This window comes from Aquarana catesbeiana, linkage group LG09, assembly GCF_042186555.1.
Source record: "Aquarana catesbeiana isolate 2022-GZ linkage group LG09, ASM4218655v1, whole genome shotgun sequence".
Taxonomy (NCBI): Eukaryota; Metazoa; Chordata; class Amphibia; order Anura; family Ranidae; genus Aquarana; species Aquarana catesbeiana.
In genome coordinates, this window is record NC_133332.1 from 310,884,212 (window position 1) to 310,908,099 (window position 23,888).

The 23,888-nt window shown below is 42.7% G+C and overlaps 1 protein-coding gene across 2 annotated transcripts in view; it reads left to right on the forward strand.

The window, feature by feature from the left end:
- PLP1 (proteolipid protein 1) overlaps window positions 1–15,950 on the forward strand; it is a 43,943-nt gene extending 27,993 nt beyond the window's left edge. The window contains exon 7 of one of the 2 annotated variants that reach the window (XM_073600658.1): window positions 14,794–15,950. In XM_073600658.1, the coding sequence (XP_073456759.1) occupies window positions 14,794–14,946 (153 nt within the window). In that variant the 3' untranslated portion in view covers window positions 14,947–15,950. Of the gene's footprint in view, window positions 1–5,493; window positions 10,366–14,793 lie in introns of those variants that run through there. The other variant, XM_073600659.1, reaches the window with a different exon arrangement.
- Window positions 15,951–23,888: the final 7,938 nt, after the last annotated feature.

Genomic DNA, 23,888 nt, shown 5'->3' on the forward strand with positions numbered 1-23,888 from the left:
ATATTGGGAGAAGGACCCCCCTATATATTGGTGGATATTGGGAGAAGGACCCCCCTATATATTGGTGGATATTGGGAGAAGGACCCCCCTATATATTGGTGGATAGTGGGAGAAGGACCCCTACATATTGGTGGATAGTGGGAGAAGGACCCCTACATATTGGTGGATGGTGGGAGAAGGGCCCCCTATATATTGGTGGATAGTGGGAGACGGACCCCTTTATATTGGTGGTCAGTAAAAAAATTGGCAACATTGGTGTTTAGTTAGAAGAACATCTTGTCACATTAGTGGTTAGTGGGAAGACATTTTTGTTGCATTGGTAGTCAATGGGAGGATGTCTCGATACCTTGGTGGTCAGTAGGAGGAATGTTTTGTTACATGTGGGGGGGATGCCCCTTGCTCCCATCCTGCCAACTCAGCCAAGTGCTGTCGGTACCAGAACCATGCAGGCACTCTCAGGCGGGCAATCAATCCAGCACTGCTTAAGGAACCACTAGCACCCTTTGGAGGAACCTGGGTTGAAAAAGGCCAACTAGTCTTGAGATTTGTATAGCTCTGCCACACAGCACAGCCAGGCAGATGACACCACGATCTTCATTCTAGTGTGTCTATACCCCCCCCCCCCCCCCAGCCTGCTTACTGCTCAGTGTAAGAGCAGGGGCAGGCTGATGAGGTCATCCATCTGTCACTCTGCTCTCTCCTCCGACCCTTGCCAGTACATTGGCATGGTGCATACCAGTCCTGCCTGTCTCCCCCGGTCTAAACTATGCAGAAGCCAAATTCAGGTATCTACACTGGTTACTGCATCTTCTATATCTGCTTGGGGTTTAGCTTTAAGCTTTTACATTTATTAGTCGTCTGTTTTTGCAAAAATTAATATGCATCTCCGGTTATTTCATAATGTACATTTGTATATGGGCATGCAAACGTTAATGAAAGGGGTAATACAGCATGGTATGGTCCACCCTGCAGGATATCCCTCTTATCTACCTCGGCCATAGCTGTGAATAGGTCCTTCCTAATGAAGGGACATTAACCCAGTCTCGGACACACCTTGGTCTTGGCATTAAAAAGGCCCCTCAATAACACCGAAAGGTTTATCTACATAAAGAATTGTAGAAATGCATTTATAATGCTCCCTGTTAGAGCCTCTGTTAACACTTTTGGGTGGGTTGGATGCTTGCAAATCTCCACTGCCACCCATTGTGGCGTTCCTGCTACATCACCGGGCCACCAGTGTGTCCCCTTTCAGACACTTGGGAACACACTAGTGGCCTGGTGGTGGTGGGAGTCAAAGACTGGGAAAGGTGGGGGGTTCAGGGTTGTAGCCACAGTGTGCAGAAGAGAGATGCCGGTATCCAACACACCGGGCAATTTTGGATGCTGAAGATCATTCTGGTGGCACCTCCAACTCTGCAAGAGAAAGAAGATTGGCTGCAACAGAGGAGCTAATGGTGAGTATTATAAATGTAAATTTATCCTCCCACACCAGGGGTCTCCAAACTGCGGCCCTCGGGGATGGATGTGGCCCTTTGCTTGCCTTTATTCGGCTCTTTCCATTGACACCAATGATGGGGTACTACCCCCCCCCCCACTGATATCAATAATGGGGCACTATTTTTCCCACTGGCAACAATAATGGGACACTATTCCTTCCCCAGATACCAATGATGGGGCACTATCCCCCCCCACTGTTACCCCCACTGATACCAATGATGAGGCACTATTCATCCCACAGGCACCAATGATGGGGCACTGTTCCTCCCACTGATATCAATAATAGGGAACTATTCCTCCCACTGATACCAATGATGGGGCACTATGCCTCCCACTGATACCAATGATGGGACACTATTCCTCCCACAGATACCAATGATGGGGCAGTATTCCTCTCCCTGATACCAACAATGGGGCACTATTCCTCCCCTGACACCAACAATGGGGCACTATTCTTCCCACTGACATCAATTATGGGGCACTGTTCCTCCCACTGATACTAACAATGGGGCACTATTTTTTTTACTCCTACTGACCACCAAGCCTAAGTCATTGTTTACTCCCACTGATGCTGGGGCATTTTCTACTCCCACTGACCATAGTCTGATCCCCCTAAAGTATTCTTCCCACTGACACCAACAGTGGGGCACTATTCCCCCCACTAATACCAATGATGTGAATGTGACACTATTCTTCCCACTGGCACCAATGATGAGGCACTGTTCCTCCCGCTGATACCAATGATGGGGCACTATTGCTCCCCCTGATACCAACAATGGGGCACTATTTGTTCCACTGACACCAATGATGGGGCACTATTCCTTCCACTGATACCACTGATGGGACACTATTCCTCCCCCGATACCAACGATGGGACACTATTCCTCCCACTGATACCAATGATAGGGCACTATTCCTCCCACTGATCTTAATGATGTAATTTTTTTTACTCCTAATGACTGCCAAGCCATTGGCATTGTTTACTCCCACTGATGCTGGGGCATTTTCTACTCCCTCTGGTCACAGTCCGGGCCCCCGAAAGTCTGAAGGGCAGTAAGCCGGCCCTTTGTTTCGAAAGTTTGGAGACCCCTGTCATTGACTGATTGCTTGTGTCTTGGTTACCTACTGTAGATGGTCTAAGCCAGTGATGGCGAACCTTGGCACCCCAGATGTCTTGGAACTACATTTCCCATGATGCTCATGCACTCTACAGTGCAGCTGAGCATCAAGGGAAATGTAGTTCCAAAACATCTGGGGTGCCAAGGTTCGCCATCACTGGTCTAAGCTTTTTTTAAGGTATCATTTTCAAGAACAGGGCATAAGGAGAAGAAAAGGGAGACAGTAATCAGGGGTATTATGCAGTAGGATAAAAGACAGAAACGTATGGAAGGAAAGATCTCTACTAGGAGAGTAAGGTGCACAAATCATGTATAAAAGAGGAACGTAGGTGGAAAGTCCTAAAAATGTATACTGAAGAATGTGCAAGTCTTTTTAACATTAGAGTAATAAGAGTGAATCTGTGACCAGGCTATGGGCCATTACTACTTAGAAAGCCTTAAAAGCCCTTAGTGACCTCTGTAGCCTCATGTACTGTACAGTAATTCATCCTACAAGTTCACAGCAGAAGCACTGCTATAGTGCAAGTATTTCTTACAGCAGCTTAGTCTCTCTGCTCTGCCTCCCAGTCTTTCTGTCAGGGGATCCTCTTACCAGGCCACCTGAAGACCTGCTGGCTCCTTTCCCCGGTCTCCTGGTCAGTCCTCATTGATATCAAGTTTCTTTCTGAACTCCTTACTCCTCTCTATTTAAGCCATGCCGCTGAACTTCCTGTTAGCCAGGTTATTCTGTTTATGCCAGTATCTTGCCCTTTGCTTCTACTGCCACGCCGTGTCCTTATTTACCTCTGCTTGTGTTCCGACCTTGGGCTGCCGATTCACTGGCCACTCCTACTTGCTCTCCATTCCAAATCTGACACCTTTAGCTACTGATTGTGGTTTGACCTCTGACTACGCTTCTGCTTACTATACATTTGTACTGAACCTGGCCTGCTAATTATCTCAAACATGTCTGCTGTTTCAACTACTGGACTCTGAGCCTGATCCCAGATCATGAAAGTCCAGATTCAAATTTATTCTATAATAACAAAAAACAAATCGTCTTGGGGCTTCAAATGGCCCACCTTTATCAGGGCTTGATAATGTTGAACAAAGTGAGTACTGTACCGATAAAATTGGGGGATCGTGAGGAGTTGCCTCAAGTTGCTTAACCGGCATATGGAGCTATCATCAGTCTAATCACCGCTTAGGATCCCTCAAATCAGTCCAGTTCACACTTTATTGCTTAACTGCCATCTGGAGTGGTCAACAGTCAAGATTCAATTTAAATGAGACTCGTATCATAAAAATCCAGCTTGTCTTGGGGGTTCAAAGGGTTCCCCTTCATCAGGGCTTGGTACTGTTGAACAAGAATTGGAGGGATCCTGAGGGGTGATTAATCTAAAGATGTCGGTTAAGCAACCCCTCATAATCCCTCCAATTTGGTCAGTCCATTGCACATGATGACGAGGGACCCTCTGAACCCCCAAGATGAGTTGGCTTTTTATGATACAAGTCTCATTTAAATTGAATCTCGACTGTTGACCACTCCAGATGGCAGTTAAGCAATAAACAGTCAAGATCCAATTTAAATGAGACTCATATCATAAAAAACCAACTCATCTTGGGGGCTCAGAGGGTCCCCCGTCATCATGTGCACTGGACTGACCAAATTGGAGGGATTATGAGGGGTTGCTTACCCGACATCTTTAGACTAATCACCCCTCAGGATCCCTCCAATTCTTGTTCAGCAGTACCATGCCCTGATGAAGGGGAACCCTTTGAACCCCCAAGACGAGCTGGTTTTTTATGATAGAGTCTCAATAAAATTGAACCTGAACTTTTTATGTTATTCTTTCTATTTAACGTTTCCTTGCACACCCAGTCCCTACACGAGGAAAGAACCAACCTCTGGCCACCGCTCTGCCTAAAGCCGCGTACACACGGGCGGACTTTTCGACCGGACTGGTCCGACGGACTTTCAACGGACTTTGACGGACTTCCGATGGACTTTTTAACGAACGGATTTGCCTACACACGATCACACCAAAGTCCAACGGATTCGTACGTGATGACGCACACCGGACTAAAATAAGGAAGTTGATAGCCAGTAGCCAATAGCTGCCCTAGCGTGGGTTTTTGTCTGCTGGACTAGCATACAGACGAGCAGATTTCTGTGTCCGGTAGAGTTACGACGTAAAGATTTGAAGCATGTTCCAAATCTAAAGTCCGTCAGATTTTCGACTGGAAAAGTCCGCTGAAGGTCCGATGAAGCCCACACACGATCGGATTGTCCGCTGGACTCGGTCCGTTGGATGAGTCTGGTCGAAAAGTCCGACCATGTGTACGCTTCATAAGGAGAACCATTCCCTCTACATTGCTTAAGACTTGACGGAGAACGCCTGCTGCTTTAAGGGATCCAATGCCCCAAATCTTTCTACTGTAGCTACAGAGGTCATTGAGGGCTTGTTTTGAAGTTTATATATGAATATGTAAACATTTGAAGGTCCATAGCCTGGTCACAGTTATATCTCTTGTTGGCCACATAACGCATATGCAAAGCAGCAAGAAGGGTGCCATAGATATGCATCCATGGTAGCCAAGGTTTTTGTGCTGAAGGCTCCTGGTCTCTGTTTTATGATTGGTGCCCCCAGACATTGACCACTGGAACAACCAATCACAGTGATCACATGACTGGGATCTGTTCTGCCCCCTGGCATTAAGAGCCAGTTAAAGGGCTGCCAGGAGGGTTGGAAAGGGGTTAAGAATCAAGCAATGATGCCAATCATTTTTTTGGTGCATTGTATCAATATTGTAGGACAGGATATATTATATATTATCACAGACAAAATAATCACTGCTTACACATTGTGTATTCTCTCTTCTGTATGTTCCTTTGCAGCTCACTTATATGATAGGGGCAGCTTTCAACTATGCTGTGCTTCGAGTTACTGGCCAGGCCGGCCGTTCAAAGTTTTAAACTCCGAGCTGGGGACTAAAGTACAAAAAAACTGTCTTCATATTATGTTCATAATATCATCTTTTTAATTCCTATCATTTTAATGGACTCCTAATAATACGGATAGCGGTTTCCATAGCTGGTCTGCCCTTTGTATCCAGCTTACAACGTCCTAACGATGATAGATAAATTCCACCTCTACAATGGAGCACTGTATACCTAAAGAGAAAGTACTGATGTTTTCCGCTCATGCCACTGAAGCAACGGACATCATTTTATTTGTTGTAGATTAGGATATAATGGGTAAAACTTGGTAAAGTTGACTTCAAAGTTATATTTAAAAAATGTGTCTACAAGTCTACAATATACAGAAGTTAAGTATTGCGTGTTCCAGGTTCAGGTGTTAATACGAGCTTGTCAAACAATATATGTATATTGTATCATATCAATTGATACTGATAATACTACACTTGGATGGGTCTTCCAACTTTGGTTCATCTATCAAGCTAAATAACCTTCCATAATAATCATTATTAGTTTGCATACCCTTTTTATAATAGTCTAGAAGAATCCTTAATTTTAAGAAGCTCCTCAATTCCGGTGTTTGGTTACCCAAGCAAAATACTTCTAAAATCTTAAATTTACTTAGCAATATCAAAAACAACTCCAAAATCCAACAACGTTAAGACATTTTAAGGACCACTTCCCAAAATATATTGGTCAACCAAACCTTTATCCTAGCCTTTCATTCTATTGACCATTTTATGAGAAATGCTGAAGCCCCCTAGTCTTGTCCTAGGCTTAGACTACATCGCAGACTGCTATGGCTCAAACCCACTGTTGCATCTACTGCTTACTATTAACCCTCCTGCTAGCTTGTGTCTCCACCATATCATAATGAAAAAATAAGCATTTCAAATGAAACCTAATCAAGAAAGTTCTTCTTATTTGTATTACGCTTAAAGGCCAACTGAAAGTTCAGTTTAAATCCACGAAAAACCTTCCAGGTATGCAAAGTCTTATTTTTTTTAAGAAAGCAGCTGCAGCTTGAGTATAAAATCCTATCCCCTGCCAGCATGCTGCAGAGTGGGATCCTTGCTTTCTCTGAGAAAGCAGTAGTTTCTCTGCAGAGGTCCCACATGCTCCCTGTTGAGTCAGAGCTGGAGCTCCTCAATCTACAAAGCTCTTGCTCCCAGCTGATTGAAGAGCTTTAGCTTTAACTTGGCATGGGGCGTGTTGGAGCTCTACACAAAGCAAGGATCCTGCTCTGCAGTATGCTGGCAGAGGACAGACTTTTCTACTCAGGCTGTGGCTGTTTTCAAGAAGGCTAAAGTATGGGCTTGACCATTTATTGCTACTTTTAATAAATGGTCTTAGATTGAAATCTCGACTTGCATATCATTGGAGATTGGGCGCTCCTCACTTTTCTACCTCTACTAGTAAGTTTGGAAACGACCTCAAGGCTGTACCTAAAGGAAGCAGGCCAGGCCCCCAATAAAGGGCTAACCACCTTCGTCTGTTGTAGTCGAGCAGAAAGCATTGGAAGAAAACTCTTCCTATCTGCCCCCAACATCACCCAGCCATTGACCCACAACTGACTGAGTCAGTCCAGCACGATCTCCAACCCTACAAAAGAAAATTAACTGTATTGGCCCTTTCCCAGGGGTGGACCGATCGGGTCCGCCTGTTAGTTTTTCAGGTGGACCCGATTGAACCCTCCAGTCTCCTCTATGGAGTGGCAGGTGTCAACGGACATGTGTCCATTGACACCAGCCAACATCTGATCCGATCCTTTCTGCTAAAAACAGATGGATGGGGATCGTTCCTTAGCCGTCTGGATCAGATGGCAGTTGGGTGTAAACGGACAGACGGTCTGTTTATATCTGACTGTCCATAGGGGAGAGCAGGCTGTGTCCACGGAAGGGCCTTAACGCCGAGTGGCTGCATATATGCGGCCCTGTGTAAATTACTTACCGTAATGAGAACAAGCTCCCTGCATACTTCCAGCGTGGTTGCTGGCAGATCGCAAGTATGCATCGGGAGCTTTCCGATAATGTGACCGCTGTGACAGCCAATCAAAGCAGTCATATGACCTAAATGCCCGCTGCCACCTCAAGCTTTTAGAACTCTTAAAGGGCAGGGAGGTGGTCGGTGCCAAGGGGTTAAGCTTAGATTTAACATCTGCACAATAACCTAAGCAGCTATCCAAGCTTACATTAAAGCATTACTGGACTTCTAATGGGTGCCTTATCCAACTCATTAGAACAGATAAAAGAAGCAATATAAACTGTGGGCATGGGTCACCCCAAAGTCTAAACCTGGACCAGTGAACATATACAACTAGTGGAGACTTAGATAGGTCCTACAGTAAGATTGAGTTATTTGTATTTACAATAGGGAAGGAAGTTCTATCAGTGGCTAAAGAGTTTTTTTTCCTTCCAGGTCATAAGGTCATTTAAAAAAATAAGTAGTTGTTATGCATATTTTGCACTTGATGCTCAAGCACCTTTTATTCTGCAAGAAGCTTCTATGCTAAGCGCTAAACTAATGGAAATACTCAGCTCTACTTGTCTCAGAGGGACCATCTGCTTGGAGAACCTCTTGGCTTTTCAGTGCTAACCTCATTTTAAAATTAGTTGTTTCTATAAATTAGTTTCTAGTTGCCTAAATTTCTGGTTGGAGAACATCTTGGGTTTTCACTTCTGGCCTTGTTCTTGTGCAGACCAGTTGCCTGAATGTCCTACAGTACTATGTTGGCTTCAGTATTGGTACTAACCTGGATCAAGTATGCAGATCATGACATTCACTTACTTGTTCCAGGTGCCATTGACTTAGAAAGATGGGCAACAAGCAGTTTCAGAAGGAAGTCTGCAATGATAGCCTACAAGGTTCTCACAATAGCAGACCTAGCATGAAAATGTAATAAAAAAATCTAAGAAAAATAAACATTTAAAGAAAAAAGTACTTCCCAGACCCCAGCTTCTGCCTGAAGGCACTGGTGAAAGTTGGAAAAGTTGGGTGCTCATGGGAAAGATGGGTGCTCAAAGTAAGGGATACCTTCCATTGACCAACTGAACATATTGGAAGCGCCAAATTTCATTTTCATTAAACCATGCTTGAAGAAGGAAAACAAGGGTTTTTTCGAAAGTTTGTACCCCAATATTTTGAGTAGACCAATGAAAGGTTACCAATATGGATAGAAAAGATAACGATGATAATCTTGAGGATTGAGAAGGAACCTATTCTCGTCTGTTAGATAACATCTAACAGACAACATTGTGACTATACACTGAAACAGCCTAAGAGGAACCTATCCATTATGGTCTATTAGATAACAGCTAAAAGGTTGCTTTCTTACCAATATGGATAGAAAAGATAAAGACGATAATCTTCTTGAGGCTTGAGAAGGAACCTATCCATTATGGTCTATTAGACACCAGCTAAAAGACAACATTGGGACTGTGCATTGAAACAGCCTAAATGTCATAAACTCTATTTATTAAAATTTTATAAATACATTTTAAAATATTTGCACATCTTTAGTCGGAATTAGACTGAACAATCAATATAGAATGATTTAATGTAAATTCCAGTTTTAAAAAATAGAGGCAAGTAATGCATACGCCATAAACTAAAACCACCATAGTCAATTTTTGAAGGCATGGATGAAATTGGTCCAAATTATAATTCTACTGCTGAGATAAAAAAATAGGATGCTTTTTTATTTTTTAGAAAGCATGTCTTCTCCATATCTGGTATAACATCTTTAAAGCTGAACTCCTGCTAACATTAATTTCCTATTAGTGAGCTGTGGCCATCTCCTTGTAGACCTCAAACCTTCCTTTAGTCTTCTCGGTGTTGCCTAGTTTGTGGATTAATTTATTTATTATTATTGCAGGGGGGTACAGTTGACCAGTCACCATTGCCCTCTGCCCCTAAACAGGGTGACTGGTCATGAAACAGCCCCCCCCCCCCCCTTGTGGTTTTCAGAAGGCATTGCTAACTAGAGTTGGTGGATCCCCCAGTCTATGAATGGCCCATGGATGTCCAATTACTTCGATGGGTAGTTCATATAAAGGCATTTTAATTAAGAAGGTTGGGGAGAAGAGTTCAGCTTTAACTACATCCGGAGATGCCCCCTTTTTCTTAATTCTGTAGACTAATACAGCGGATACATTGGGCAGACGCAAGAGACAGGTACACCTAGCATAGTCTAGACACGGAAAAACAGGGGATAGACTTGGGACTAGGAATCTCCATATCGGAGATGAGCCCTACATTATTTATTCCCCTTCCACTAACCAGCTTGTAATACATAAGCTTGTTATATCCCTGTATTTAGGTAAGGCATTTAAACTGTCACACACACACACACTGTATTCCCCATTCCCAATAGAGGACCTCAAAATGTATATTAACTGTAATAAGCATCAAGTCTAGTACATAACGGCGCCAACTAATTGGAACAACCAAACTGCCTTCTTCTATAATCAATAGATTGGCGGTATCTAATGAGTTTTATAAAATGCATTGATAGTTAAATGTACTAGGGGCTTCCAAATGGTGCTAAACCCAAATGTGAGCTTATCTGTATGTATAAGTATAATACATACATCCATATACACATACGGCCCGACACAAATACAAAGGCCTCGGTCCGTCAGGAATTTGTGTTAAGCGTTTTTTTGTTTTTTTTCTGTTTTTTTGTTTTTTTCCTATTTTATTATTTGGTTTATGGATTTGCTTGCTGTGAATCGCTAATTGTGAAATGTAAAAGATTTTAAAACAATATTAAATTTTTTCTTGGTTATTTTAGATGTGTCTCTATGGGTGAATTTATTAAAATGCTGAAACGAATAAATGATGTGAAGATTCAGTTAGAGAATGTATGGATTACATTTTAGTAGGGCAAGGGTAAGAGCTAAGTTAGACCAGGGAGATACGAATGCAAGCCCAACTGAAGTCTGATTTCATATTCCTTCAACTCTTCTGGGAAGGCTGTCCACAAGGTTTAGGAGTGTGTCTATGGGAATGTTTGGGCCATTCTTCCAAAAGTGCATTTTTGAGGTCTGATGTTGGAGAGAAGGCCTGGTTTGCAGTCTCCGCTCCAATTGATCCCAAAGGTGTTCTATTCTATTGGGTTGAGGTCAGGACAAGTTCCTCCACCCCAAACTCGCTCATCCATGTCTTTATGGACGTTGCTTTGTGCACTGGTGCGCAGTCATGTTGGAACAGGAAGGGGCCATCCCCAAACTGTTCCCACAAAGTTGAAAGCATGAAATTATCCAAAATGTCTTGGCATGCTGACGCCTTAAGAGTTCCCTTCACTGGAACTAAGGGGCCAAGCCCAACCCCTGAAAAAAAAAAACCCCACACCATAACCCCCCCCACCACCAAATGATTTGGAGGAACTTGACTGGCCTGCACAGAGTCTTGACCTCAAACCAATAGAACACCTTTGGGATGAATTAGAGCGGAGACTGCGAGCCAGGCCTTCTCGTCCAACATCAGTGCCTGACCTCACAAATGCACTTCTGGACGAATGGTCAAACATTCCCATAGACCCACTCCTAAACCTTGTGGACAGCCTTCCCAGAAGAGTCGAAGCTGTTATAGCTGCAAAGTGTGAGTCAACTCAATATTGAACCCTACGGACTAATGCCCCGTACACACGATCGGATTTTCCGACAACAAATGTTGCATGTGAGCTTGTTGGCGGAAAGTCCGACCATGTGTATGCTCCATCGAACATTTGTTGTCGGACCTTCCCCCAACAAATGTTGGCTAGCAGGTTCTCAAATTTTCTGCCAACAAATGTTTGTTGTCTGACTTTCCGATCGTGTGTACACAAGTCCATCAGACAAAATATAACTAGCGTTCGTAATGGAGATAACATGTACGTCTTGTACGTCACTACGTTCGTAATTGTTGGCCAACATTTGTGTGACCGTGTGTATGCAAGTCAAGTTGGAGCCAACATCCTTCGAACAAAAATTCACGGTTTTGTTGTCGGAAAGTCCGATCGTGTGTACGGGGCATAAGGGAAACCGTAATGTTCTGAACATCTGAAATTGTGCCAAATTGGAAACAAACCTTTCCAGGTGAAATGAATAGAGCAGAGTTTTATGAAATTAGAACAAAGGTCTTATTTAAATGACAAAATAAAGAAGACAAAAATGTTTTCATAAAATGGACATTTTATTCATTTCATTATTTTTTCCTAATTTTGTGCGCATAAATTGTGTAAAGAATTCTGTTTTTACTATAATATTTTCATGAATGTTTGTAAATGGTTCCATTATACACTAAATCACCTGAAGTTTGTGGAAACCTGACCATTACACCTACATAAGCTTGTTGGAAAGCCCATTTCAAAACCATGGCCATTATTATGGAGATGGGCATCCTTTGTGGTTATAAAATTTCTGGGAAGACTTTCTACAAGATTTTGGAGGGTTTCTGTGGGAATTTGTGCCAATTTGTGAGGCCAGGAACTGATGTTGGAGAAGAAGTCCTGGCTTGCCATCCAATTAATCTCAAAGGGGTTAGGTAGGGTTGAGGTCAGGGCTTTGTGTAGACCAGGGGTGTCCAAACTACAGCCCTCCAGCTGTTGCGGAACTACACTTCCCATGAGGCATTGTAAAACTCTGACATTCACAGACATGACTAGGCATGATGGGAGTTGTAGTTCCTTAACAACTGGAGGGCCATAGTTTGGACACCACTGGTGTAGACTAATCACTTGGAGGAGGGACCTCATAGTTTTGGCCATATAGTGTATCTCTATTCTTTAATGTAAGATAATTAATAATTAACATAACAATTCCACCTACATTTTTGGACCAGGAAGTATAATCAAAGTTCAACCCAAGAGGTACCCAACCCTTTAGTCTGTAAAGTATCTAAGTGAGTCTGTTGAGGTTCGGTAGGGTTGAGGTCAGGGCTTTGTGTAGACCAATGACTTGGAGGAGGACCTTAGAGTTTTGTCCATATAGTTTATCTCTATTCTTTAATGTCAGAGAATTAATAATTAACATAATAGCACCTAAGTTTATGGACCAGGAGGTGTAATCCAAGTTCGACCCAAGAGGTACCCAACCCTGTAGTCTGTAAAGTTTTCTAAGTGAGGCTGTTGGGGTTCAGTAGGGTTGCGGTCAGGGCTCTGTGTAGGACACTTAAGTTCCTTCACACCCAACCCATCATAGTTTTTATGGACCCCTTTCTGCTCCAATAGGGCACAGTCCTATTGGAGCAGAAAGGGGTCTTCCCCAACTGTTACCACAAGGTTGGAAGCAAACAATTTTTTAAACCACCTTTTTTAATCAGTGTTCCATGGAGCCCTTGGGTTCTTTTAAAGGTTGCTTGAGCAATAAGAGATTTCTAGCTCTCAGGTGAGTTCCCAATGACAACAATGATCTTTTAAGATATCTGTAAAGTGTGTGTGTGTGTGTGTGTGTGTGTGTGTGTGTGGGGGGGGTGGGGGGGGTGGGGGGGGGGTGGAGTTTCCTCCCAATAACCATAAATGTGGCAATCACGCCAATGTACCATGAGCTGTAGTTATAGTGATTATTATCAGGAATTCCCTGGGACATTGGTGGACAGTAGAGTGAATGTCACTTATGCCCCGTACACACGGTTGGACATTGATCGGACATTCCGACAACAAAATCCTAGGATTTTTTCCGACGGATGTTGGCTCAAACTTGTCTTGCATACACACGGTCACACAAAGTTGTCGGAAAATCCGATCGTTCTAAACGCAGTGACGTAAAACACGTACGTCAGGACTATAAACGGGGCAGTGGTCAATAGCTTTCATCTCTTTATTTATTCTGAGCATGCGTGGCACTTTGTCTGTCGGATTTGTGTACACACGATCTGAATTTCCGACAATTTTGTTGTCGGAAAATTTTATATCCTGCTCTCAAACTTTGTGTGTCGGAAAATCCGATGGAAAATGTCCGATGGAGCCCACACACGGTCGGAATTTCCGACAACACGCTCCGATCGGACATTTTCCATCGGAAAATCTGACCGTGTGTACGGGGCATTACAGTGGTGGTCACAGTGAAAATGCTTCTTACGTTGGTGGTCCGTAGGATGAATGTGCATTACATTGGTGGTCAAAGCGAAAGTGCTCCTTTCATTGGTGGACAGTAGGAAGATTCCCTGAGACTGGAATGCTATTTCAAGGGTTCCTCCATGTTAAAAAGGTTGAGAAAGGCTCTCTGTATGCTGTAGCATTAACTGTACCCTTCAATGCAAACGACTAAACTTATTTGAATGGGGGCCCACATAGTTCTAGCCACACAAGTGTATGTATGGTGGATAGGTGTCCACAAACTGTGGCCATATAGTGTATCATAAAAAAGAGCTACAGAATTAAAAAAAAAAAAAAAAGAAACAACCTTTGAACTACATGCTTTTGTCACGCAATGAAGCCTTGCTGAATTCTGGTGGACTCTTTAGAGGAAAAAGAGACAAAGACACCCCACTCCAAGAATTAAGAGAATCAAACATATGACGGGTCTTTGCATTGCTTCCTAAGTTTTAATATAATTCTAGTCTTAATGTTAATAGGTCTACTTGGATCTTTCATTTCTCCCTGTATGCTCAAACCCTGGTCCTAAAAGCTCTTCACCCCCTCCTGCCTACCACACATTCCTAATGGCCAGTCAGGTAGACCAGTGATGGGCCAAAAGGAATGGAGGGGGTGTCAGGTAGGCTCGTGGTTTGGATGTTGAGGGAGCAAGCATGTTTAAATCCACTGACTGACTCAATGTGAGGTCCTATCCTCAAGATGTTTTCTTGCTCCTCTACCTGCAGTGGTGATAGACAAGTCCTCAATGATGGGGAGAATGGTGTTAAGTAAAGATGTTCTTTACATTTAGCCTCCTGGTAGTCTTGAAGCCACTCTCCCAGAGGGTGGGTACTGGACGCCCTGGTCTACAGGAATTGGGTTGAATGATGGTGGGTCATTCAACCTGGAAGAGGAAAGATGGTTGGGTTTGGAGGAGGATGAAGAGTGCAGTTCTGGAGCGTGGGGAGGGTGAGTATTGCTTTTGGACATTTTCTAAAAAAAAAATAATGGGGAGGATTTTTTTTAAAATATTTGGAGTTGGGCTTTAGGTGCTTCTTCTTGGACCTCTAGTTTAGGTACCAATAAAAATAACCATTAAGATTTTTTTTTTTGTTAGGAATTTTTGAACCCAAAGGCAGACACCGGTCTCCCTTTTCTTTCAGATAAACGCCCTCATGTGTCTGTCGGCCAACAGGGTATATCATCAACAAGCACTAGAGGCTGGAAAAAGGCGGGAGACTCCACAGGCTGAGAGCTCAGAACTTACTGAGATTCTTCCGGAGCTCCCACAACGAAGCGCAGAGAACCTGGTATAAAAACGCCTTTGTTTGGGGTGTCCCAGGTTGGGAGCATGCATTTTATTGTCAGCTGTATTCGATAGGAACATTTAATTTGTCATATGGCAGTTGTTTTGATGTTGTCAGTTTTATTATTAATTTATTATTTTTTTTTAAGATGATTGATTTTTGTTTTTTATGACAAAGGTTTCATCAGTTAGCCCTCTTTTCAAAGGAAATTAATTAAAATGGAATGATCTGATACTAAACCGACTGTTCTACAAAACCCATTGCTCTTTTATTGTACAATGGAAAACCAAGATGGGAATTCAAACTTTTATGACTTTGTTTTAACATAAACCAGGTTCTTTATTTTTACAGAAAGACCAAAAAAAAGGAATCGCACCACTCCAAGCTCACTCGGCTGCACAAACCAGCCTCGGGTTCAAGGGCTTCTCTGGGGCTCATCTAATGCCCAAACCTCAGGATGCCATATCCAGGCAAGCCAAACTGCACGTCTGTTGGTACTTATATATACCAAAAAAGCTTTATTGTTCGAGGCAGTTCACACACCCCGACACCTAAGAACCTGCCTACATGCTATGTGTAGGGAAAAGGTTCTTGGGAGATGTAGTTCTAATGCAATAGAAACTGAACGGCCAGCAACTGCCCCTTCTAGACCTTTACAAGCCTGATGATAAAAACAAACAGTTTCTTGCTACAAAGAATGCTGCTACATACAAAACATTATAGCAGCCTTTCTCAAACTTTCCCGCAGTGGAACCACAAAATAATTTTGGGTTCCTGAGGAACCTTGGTTTAAACCAATTCACTGGGGTTCAGTAAGAAAATGCCCTTTATTTTGGTGGTGTGTGGGGAAAAATGCCCCTTACATTGGCGGTCAGTGGGAAAAATGTTCCATACACGGGGGATCAGTGGGAAGAATGGTACTTACATTGGTGGTCAGTGAGAAGAATGTCCCTTACATTGGTGGTCAGTGGGAAAATTGCATGTTATATAGATGGTCATTGGGAAGAATGTTCCTTACACTGGTGGTCAGTGGGAAGAATGTTCCTTACATTGGTGGTCAGTGGGAAGAATGCCCCTTACATTGGTGATCAGTGGGAAGAATGTCCCTTACATTGTTGGTCAGTGGGAAGAATGTCCCTTACATTGGTGGTTAGTGGGAAGAATGTTCCTTACATTGGTGATCAGTGGGAAGAATGTTCCTTACATTGGTGGCCAGTGGGAAGAATGCAACTTACATTGGTGATCAGTGGGAAGAATGCCCCTTACATTGGTGATCAGTAGGAAGAATGCTCATTACATTGGTGATCAGTGGGAAGAATGTCCCTTTATTTGGTGGTCAGTGGGAAGGATATCCCGTACATTGTTGGTCAGTGGGAAGAATGCTCCTTTAGGGATGAGTGCCCTTATATTGGTGGTAAAAGGAAAAATGCCCCTTACATTGATGGGTCAATGGTAAGAATGCTCCTTACTTTGGCAGCCAGTGGGAAAAATGTCCCTTACATTGGTCGTCAGAATGTCACCTTACAGACAGCTAAAAATTTAATTGGTGTCATGTTTCTGGTTCGGTCATGTTGTTTGGCCCTGGTGTCATGCAAGCATATCAAATAGGAGGTCACTCAGCCACAGCTCAAGGTACCCCTTGCAACTTCTGAAGGAACCCTACGGTTCCACTAAACCCTGGTTGAGAATGACTGTGCTAGAGAGAAAGCAAGAGGTTTGAGGTAAATTTAGGCAATGCCTGGACATACCCTTTAAGCCTTATTTTAGGGTCAAACACAACGGAGATGAGTCTGGTGGGGTGTGTGAACCACCTAGAACAATTACACTTTGTTGAACACCAACGGATGTAGCGTGTGGCCTGTCTTTATATTGCTTTACAGAAGGACTAGTCGACAATTTGCAGTGGTATTTACACCTTGTAGATCAATGCTGAGTATAAATCACATCCAGAACTCTAAAATTAAAAAAGCATTTGTAGTAATACATATTGGGTGTTAAAGGGATGATCCACTTTGTAGCCTAGTAGTAATAGGTCAACTGGTCATGGGTCGGCAGTCGCCAATAAGACTTTTTCATTCTTACAGTTGAATATAAATGTTTGAAACCAATGATGGCCGTGGCCAAAGTGGCTTCTCTAATTTACCAAATGTCAATTATGTCATCAGCCCAGGCGCATTTCATCATTATATCTGATGTGTCCATTCCTTGCCAATCTAAAATGTTCTTTTATTTTGTGTTTGAATAAAATTCTTTTGGACTGTATTACAACCAGGAGTTCCGTGATTCTTCTTCCTTGTTCAAGATATGTTCTACCTACAAATGCTAAGCTAAAGTTCTCTTCATGGTAAAAAGGGGCTCACACTAACCTGCTGTTGTGCTCTACATATTCCCAATCTTTTAAACTCCAAATGTGTCATGAAATGCGCTGATTGTAGAATATTAAAACTTAATGTGGAAATTTCAAGCTGCATAAATACATTTCTTGTCATAATATAATTTTTCCAAAAATGTGCCATTTTTAAAAATTATTTAATATTAAAGAGCAATCCTAGAGTTCCATTCCAGATACATTGCTTAGGCTGAGATGGTGTCTTCAGTCTACTGCAGGCAGGAACAAGCATTTCCTCCTTTCTGTTTAGATTGTAACTTTGTAGCAAGTAACAAAGGAAAATTCACCAAGTTTTTCCTGGTGACTACTGTGACAGAAAATCAATAGCAGAAATGAAGAGGAAATCCTTTAAACAGGAGACTTGTTCCTGTGACAACTGTCTAAGGTCGGTCATATATGGTGCAAATTTCTTTCCTGCAACCACGGGTTGTTCAGTAGGGTTAAGGTCAGGTACTGATGTTGGATGAGAAGACCAGATCTCAAAGGTGTTAGTAGCGTTGAGGTCCGGTACTGGTATTGGATGAAAAGATCCGATCCCAAAGGTGTTCAGTAGGGTCGAGGTCAGATCCTGATGTTGGAAGAAAAGACCCAATCCTAAAGGAGCTCAGTAGGGTTGAGGTCAGGTTCTGATGTTGGATGAGAAGATCCGAACCCAAAGGTGTTCAGTAGGGTTGAGGTCAGATCCTGATGTTGGAAGAAAAGACCCAATCCTAAAGGAGGTTAGTAGTGTGACAGACTCACCCGGGACAGAGGCTTTTGGAGGGGACTGAATGCTAGCTTCTTGCCTACCGACTATGGGCCTTGGCATTTGAGGGAGCTACAGTGGAACCGCGGTTAACAAGCATTTTGAAAGACAAGCAATTTTTTTTTAAAAATCCCGATTCGGTTTGCGAGTGTTGTCTCGCAAAACGAGCAGAATTCAAGCTAATGTGGTGACAGCCGAGCTGTCCCTGAGTATTTCTGAGGCTCTCCGGCGCCCCACCACATGCGGTATTGCATGCAATAGAAGTCAATGTGAAACAAATTCTCTTCCTTTCCATTGACTTCTATGGGGAAACTCGCTTTGATATGCGAGTGCTTTGGATTGCAAGCATTCTACTGGAACGGATTATGCTCATAATCCAAGGTTCCACTGTACAAGCATTTAGGAAGATATTCTGTTATGTAATACAAAAGGACATTATTAAGAAGGCCATGATGGTCTCTTCCAGCTTGGGACTCAGTGGACAGATGTATGTGAAAGGAATGCTGATTAATGAGATCTTTCATCCAATAGTTTATTGTGCTCATTAACACACCTTTGTCTCCTAGAAAACTATTGGGAGATGTTTCTAATTACGTGTATTGTAAGTTGGGAGTGAGGAGACGGCAAGTCTACCCTGAAAGGTCATATCTCTGAGTCACCAAGTCTGGGTAAATATTAGATTAGATAACTAGCTCATGTTAATTAGGTTTCTGGTTACAGTTTTTATTGTCATCCTGCTTTATATATTTGTGTGAGATCTCAAATAAAACAGTCCATGTTCAGCAACCAAACGAGTATTGCCTTGTTTGTTGTTGGGATCGGTTGGAATATCTGATATCTATATTCAGACTGGGAGGAAGTGGTATATGATGAAAGCACTCAAGTGGAGTGTGGGACGTTCTGTCACAAGTAGGACTGAGGTCAGATCCTGATGTTGGAAGAGAAGACCTGATCCCAAAGGCCCACGGGAATCCCCCCCCCCCGCCGAGACATTGTATTCTCCCTGTGGGGACAGCATCCCCTGCCACCCCTCCGGGAGAAGATGGTGATTACTGTTATCGAATATAGCAGCCACTAGCAATAATCGCAAATAAAATCCAGCAGGCTGGTTGTACCCAAGTTGATCAATAGCTTAAGTTGGTACATTCAGCCTGCCCAAACATGGCTTGAATCTCAGCTGATTCCTGCTGAACCAGCCAAGATTTGAACTGTTTATGGCCAGCCTAAGAGGATTTATCTTACCTTGGAGAGATCTCTTAATAATTGTGCTTTGCGGAACAAATTAATGAAACAATTGCCCAATGGGACACAGACAAGAGAATCTTGTCAGGGCTTTAACCATAACTAAAAAACCACTGTAGAACATTACTAGCTGTCCTTGACTAAGATAACCAAGTCCTTTTTGGATTTTTTTTTTTTTTAAGTAGTAAAATGAATATATATGAATAAGAATTATCTGGACAGTATAGGGCACAATCATATTCATAACATCCAATGAGTGGGCTGAAGAGCTATTACCGCCAAACCTTATAGACTACATGGGCACCTGACCATCACACCTACTCTATGACTAAGGATTAGGCCTGATTCACACCTATGCAGGTTGCGATTTGGATTTTTCAATACATGTTTTTGATCCATTGAAATCTATGGAACCAAAAACCAGAAAAAAGTTCCTTGCCCTTTGCATAAAATGCACCTGTGAACATGACCAATAAGAAACCATGTTAAATGGACTGTACTGTGTTTCTGGAAAACTGAAAATGCACAAAAAAAAAAAAAAAAATAGGTTTGAGCCAGGCCTAATTTCAGATATTTCTAGTGACGGGAGCTGTCAATATTACATCATACAAAGTCATTTAGACAATTTACAACCTTGTGGTAACACTTCGGTGAAGGCATGGTTGACAAGTTCATCCATATCAGAGCCCTGACCTCAACCCTACTGAACGCCTTTGGGATCAGGTCTTCTCATCCAACGTAACGCCCTTACCTCAACCCTACTGAAAGCATTTGGCATCAGATCTTCTCATTCAACATCAGGACCTGACCTCAACACCACTGAACCCCTTGGGGGATCAGGTCTTCTCATACAACGTCAGGACCTGACCTCAACCCTACTGAACGCCTTTGGGATCAGGTCTCCTCACCAAACATCAGTACCTGAACTCAACCCTATCGAACACCTTTGGGATATATTGAAACAGACTGCAAGTCATGTCTTCTCATCCAACATCACTAGATGGTTTCACAAATTCCCAGACACACTCCAAAATCTTGTGGAAAGCTTTTCCATAAATGTGGGGACTGTTAGAGCTACATGGATGATGATTGAGGCAACTCCATATTGAAGCCCATGTTTTTTTTAATTCAATATCCAACAAGCTCATACAAGTGTGAGGGTCAGGTGACTATACAAGGTACCTCCACACCTAGGAGTGGAATTTTCAAACACACCAACTGTAGGCTTCTTGCAAACTGATCTAAAAAAAAAAAATCAATACTAGGACTTCTAATAGGCACCAGTTAATTTCAAGCCTTCTTCTATGTTTAAAAGTATTTGGAGATATAGGAAGCAGAAAGAGATGACGCTACACAGCACACACTCCATGAAGAACAATGCCAGCGACCCCTAAATGAGCTACATTAGGCCTAGCTAAAGTTACTCAGGAAAATTGAGTCACATTTTTGAATTTAGCCCAGCAGTACTATTGGCTGTGAAGCTCTACGATTAGTTTCACTTGTTTATGAGAATTTTTCTATAAAGTAGACCTGAACTCAAATATGAAGATTAGCTGTCCAATAGGAGACATACAGAAAACGGGGATTGTTCCTTAGCAGTATCATGAAAATGATACCCTTTGTGTAGAATTCCTCCTGAAAAATAGGCGCTTTTGTTCTGTAGTCTCATAGCTGTAACATCTGAGATCATCTAAAACAGTGGTTCCAATCTCAGTCCTCAAGTACCCCCCCCAACAGGCCATGTTTTGGGAATTTCTCCTAGACTAGCTGTCCAATATACCAAGACATTGACTCTGATTTAAAAGTGGTTGTAAACCCTTTACAACCACTTTTGACTACAGGTAAGCCTAAAAATTAAAGGCTTACCTGTAGCTACCCCAGATATCTCCTAAACCTACACGGTTTAGGAGATATCCCCGGTGTCAGCATGTGCCGTCGTCATCGGCACATGCGCACTGAAGCAATGGTACTTCCGTGACGTTGCTTCAGCTAGTATGCTGTTACTGGCGGCATCGCGGCTCCGGCCAATCACAGCCCTGGAGCCCACGATACCCAGAGGTAACTCCGAGAGCCGGCCGGATCGGTGTACGAGGACCGCTGCGGGGGCTTCAAGCTAAGGTAAGTAATTCATAATGAGCTAGTATGCTATGCATACTAGCTCATTATGCCTTTGTCTTGCAGGTTTTCTTTTTTTGGGGGGGTGGTTTACAACCACTTTAAAGCACCTGTGCAAGATAAAGAAAAACCTGCAAACATGGCCTGTTGGGGGTACTCGAGGACTGTGGTTGAGAACCACTGATCTAAAGCACTGCTTTCTTTTGACTACTCATTTCACTAGATTTGAAGATGTCACTCCTGTGCTGCTCACTGTTCTCCTTGCTGGAAAGGAAGCTGTACCCTGGAGGACCTTGGGTGCAAAGAACTCCCCATTTCCGGGTTCAATCATTCTCTAAATCTGTGCCTATTCACCTCTGTTCTGTAGCCTCATAGCTGTATATCTGCAAGATTATCTAATGCACAGCTGGCTGTGACTGCTAATCTCACCAGATTTGGAGTGAGATTTGGTGAGGTCACTACTGTGCTGCTCACTGTTCTCCTTGCTGGAGAGGAAGCTGTACCTGAAGACCTGCACTGCAAGGATCTCCCTGCTTCATTGATTCTGGGGATCTGTGCTTCCTCCACTTCTTCTATAGGGATAAGCCAAGATATGTTCAAACTAGTCTAAAATGCACCTGAGCTATCCCACCAGGAAAGTGTCACTGCAGATTGCCAATCATAAGTGGCCAAGGCATTCCCCGCACGTGAATAAGAGATACAGTACAGAACAAGGCATAGCAATACTAGTGACTAGTCCTTTGCCTTCTGTCTACCATTTTTTGGTTATAGCATCCACAATTCAGGTCCTCCAAAATGACTAATTCTCACAGGGGGGGAAAAAAAAAAAAAAAAAAAAAAAATGATCTTATGACAATCTAGTCGAGATTACATAAAGGTTATATTTTAAAAAGAAGGCAAAAAAAGAGTTCCAAGAGAGTAGGTTCTTTGTAGCTTAAGCAGTGTTTAAAAAACAAAAACTGTGTTTAAATTTACAAAAATTGTAAATAAAAAATTAGATAAAAGAACGTATGAGCAAAAACAAACTATTTAAAACTATAAAAATTGTGACAGTCCTGGAGTTGGGTAAATTCTCATATTAGAAAGCAGTTCATATCACTGAAGAGATGTTCCACCGTCACCGCACCATGTGAATCCACTCCCTATAGGAATTGCACTCACTGAACTCCTAGAAAAACGATCGCCTTAATGGATAAATCCAGATTTAAGCTCATCAACTGCAGGACATCAGCATGGGAATTTAGTAATGATCGACCCCTGACAGATGAAAGGATGTCCTGATCCTGAACAATCCAGACTGAACACACCTGCAATCCTCTTAAGCACTCTGGCATATAGGAGGAAAGGAATCCACATAGTGTGATACTGTAAAACTTTTATTGTCCCAAAAAAAAAACACCCGACCCTTCAGATATTACACTTACACAAAGTTCAATTCAAAACAGCATAAAGGTAACTCGTACAGCATGGACAAAGACAGAATGTTGAATCGCGTCTAGGGGAGACCACACGGCTTGCTGGATTTGGGATTTGTTCCGAGTCTCTCCCAGGAACCACCAGGAACGATCTGCTCTTCTCTGAGGTGGTGAGATTATCGGAACTGCTATGACCATTGCTGTACGAGTTACCTGAATGCTGTTTTCTTTTGAACTTTGTGTAAGTGCAATATCTTAAGGGTCGGGTGTTTTTTTGGGGCACAATAAAAGTTTTACAGTATCACACTATGTGGATTCCTTTCCTCCTACATGCCCAAGTGATTAAGAGGATTGCAGGTGTGTTCAGTCTGGATGGTTCAGGATCAGGACATCCTTCATCTGTCAGGGTGATGGTTACTGAATTCCCTGCAGTTGCTGAGCTTAAATCTTGATTTATCCTTTAAGGCAATCATTTTTTTTTTTTTTTAGGAGTTCGGTGAGTTCAATTCCTATATGGAGTGGATTTACATGGTGTGGTGACGGTGGAACATCTCTTCAGTGCTATGAGCTGCTTTCTAATATGAGAAATTACCCAACACCAGGACTGTCACGATTTTTATAATTTTAAATAGTTTGTTATTGCTCATACGTTCTTTTATCTAATTTTTATGTACAATTTTATGAGTTTTTGTTTTTTGAGCGCTGCTTAAGCTAGAAAGAACCTACCGTATATACTCGAGTATAAGCCGAGGCACCTAATTTTACCACCAAAAAACTGGGAAAACGTATTGACTCGAGTATAAGCCTAGGGTGAGAAATGCGCAGCTACTGAAAGTGGAAAAGAGGGTCAACAATGCCCATTTGCAGCCATAGGTCCCCCCGAACTTCAAACTTGGTAGTTAGTAGTTTGGCATCCTATCACGATGGGTCAACCAGTTGAAGAACTTAACTACTTCCCACCCGGCCACTGTACATAAAAGTGCCGGGTGGGCGCTCTCTCCTTCTGCGTAGTTGTTCAGGAACGTCCCTCAGAAGGAGCGGGATC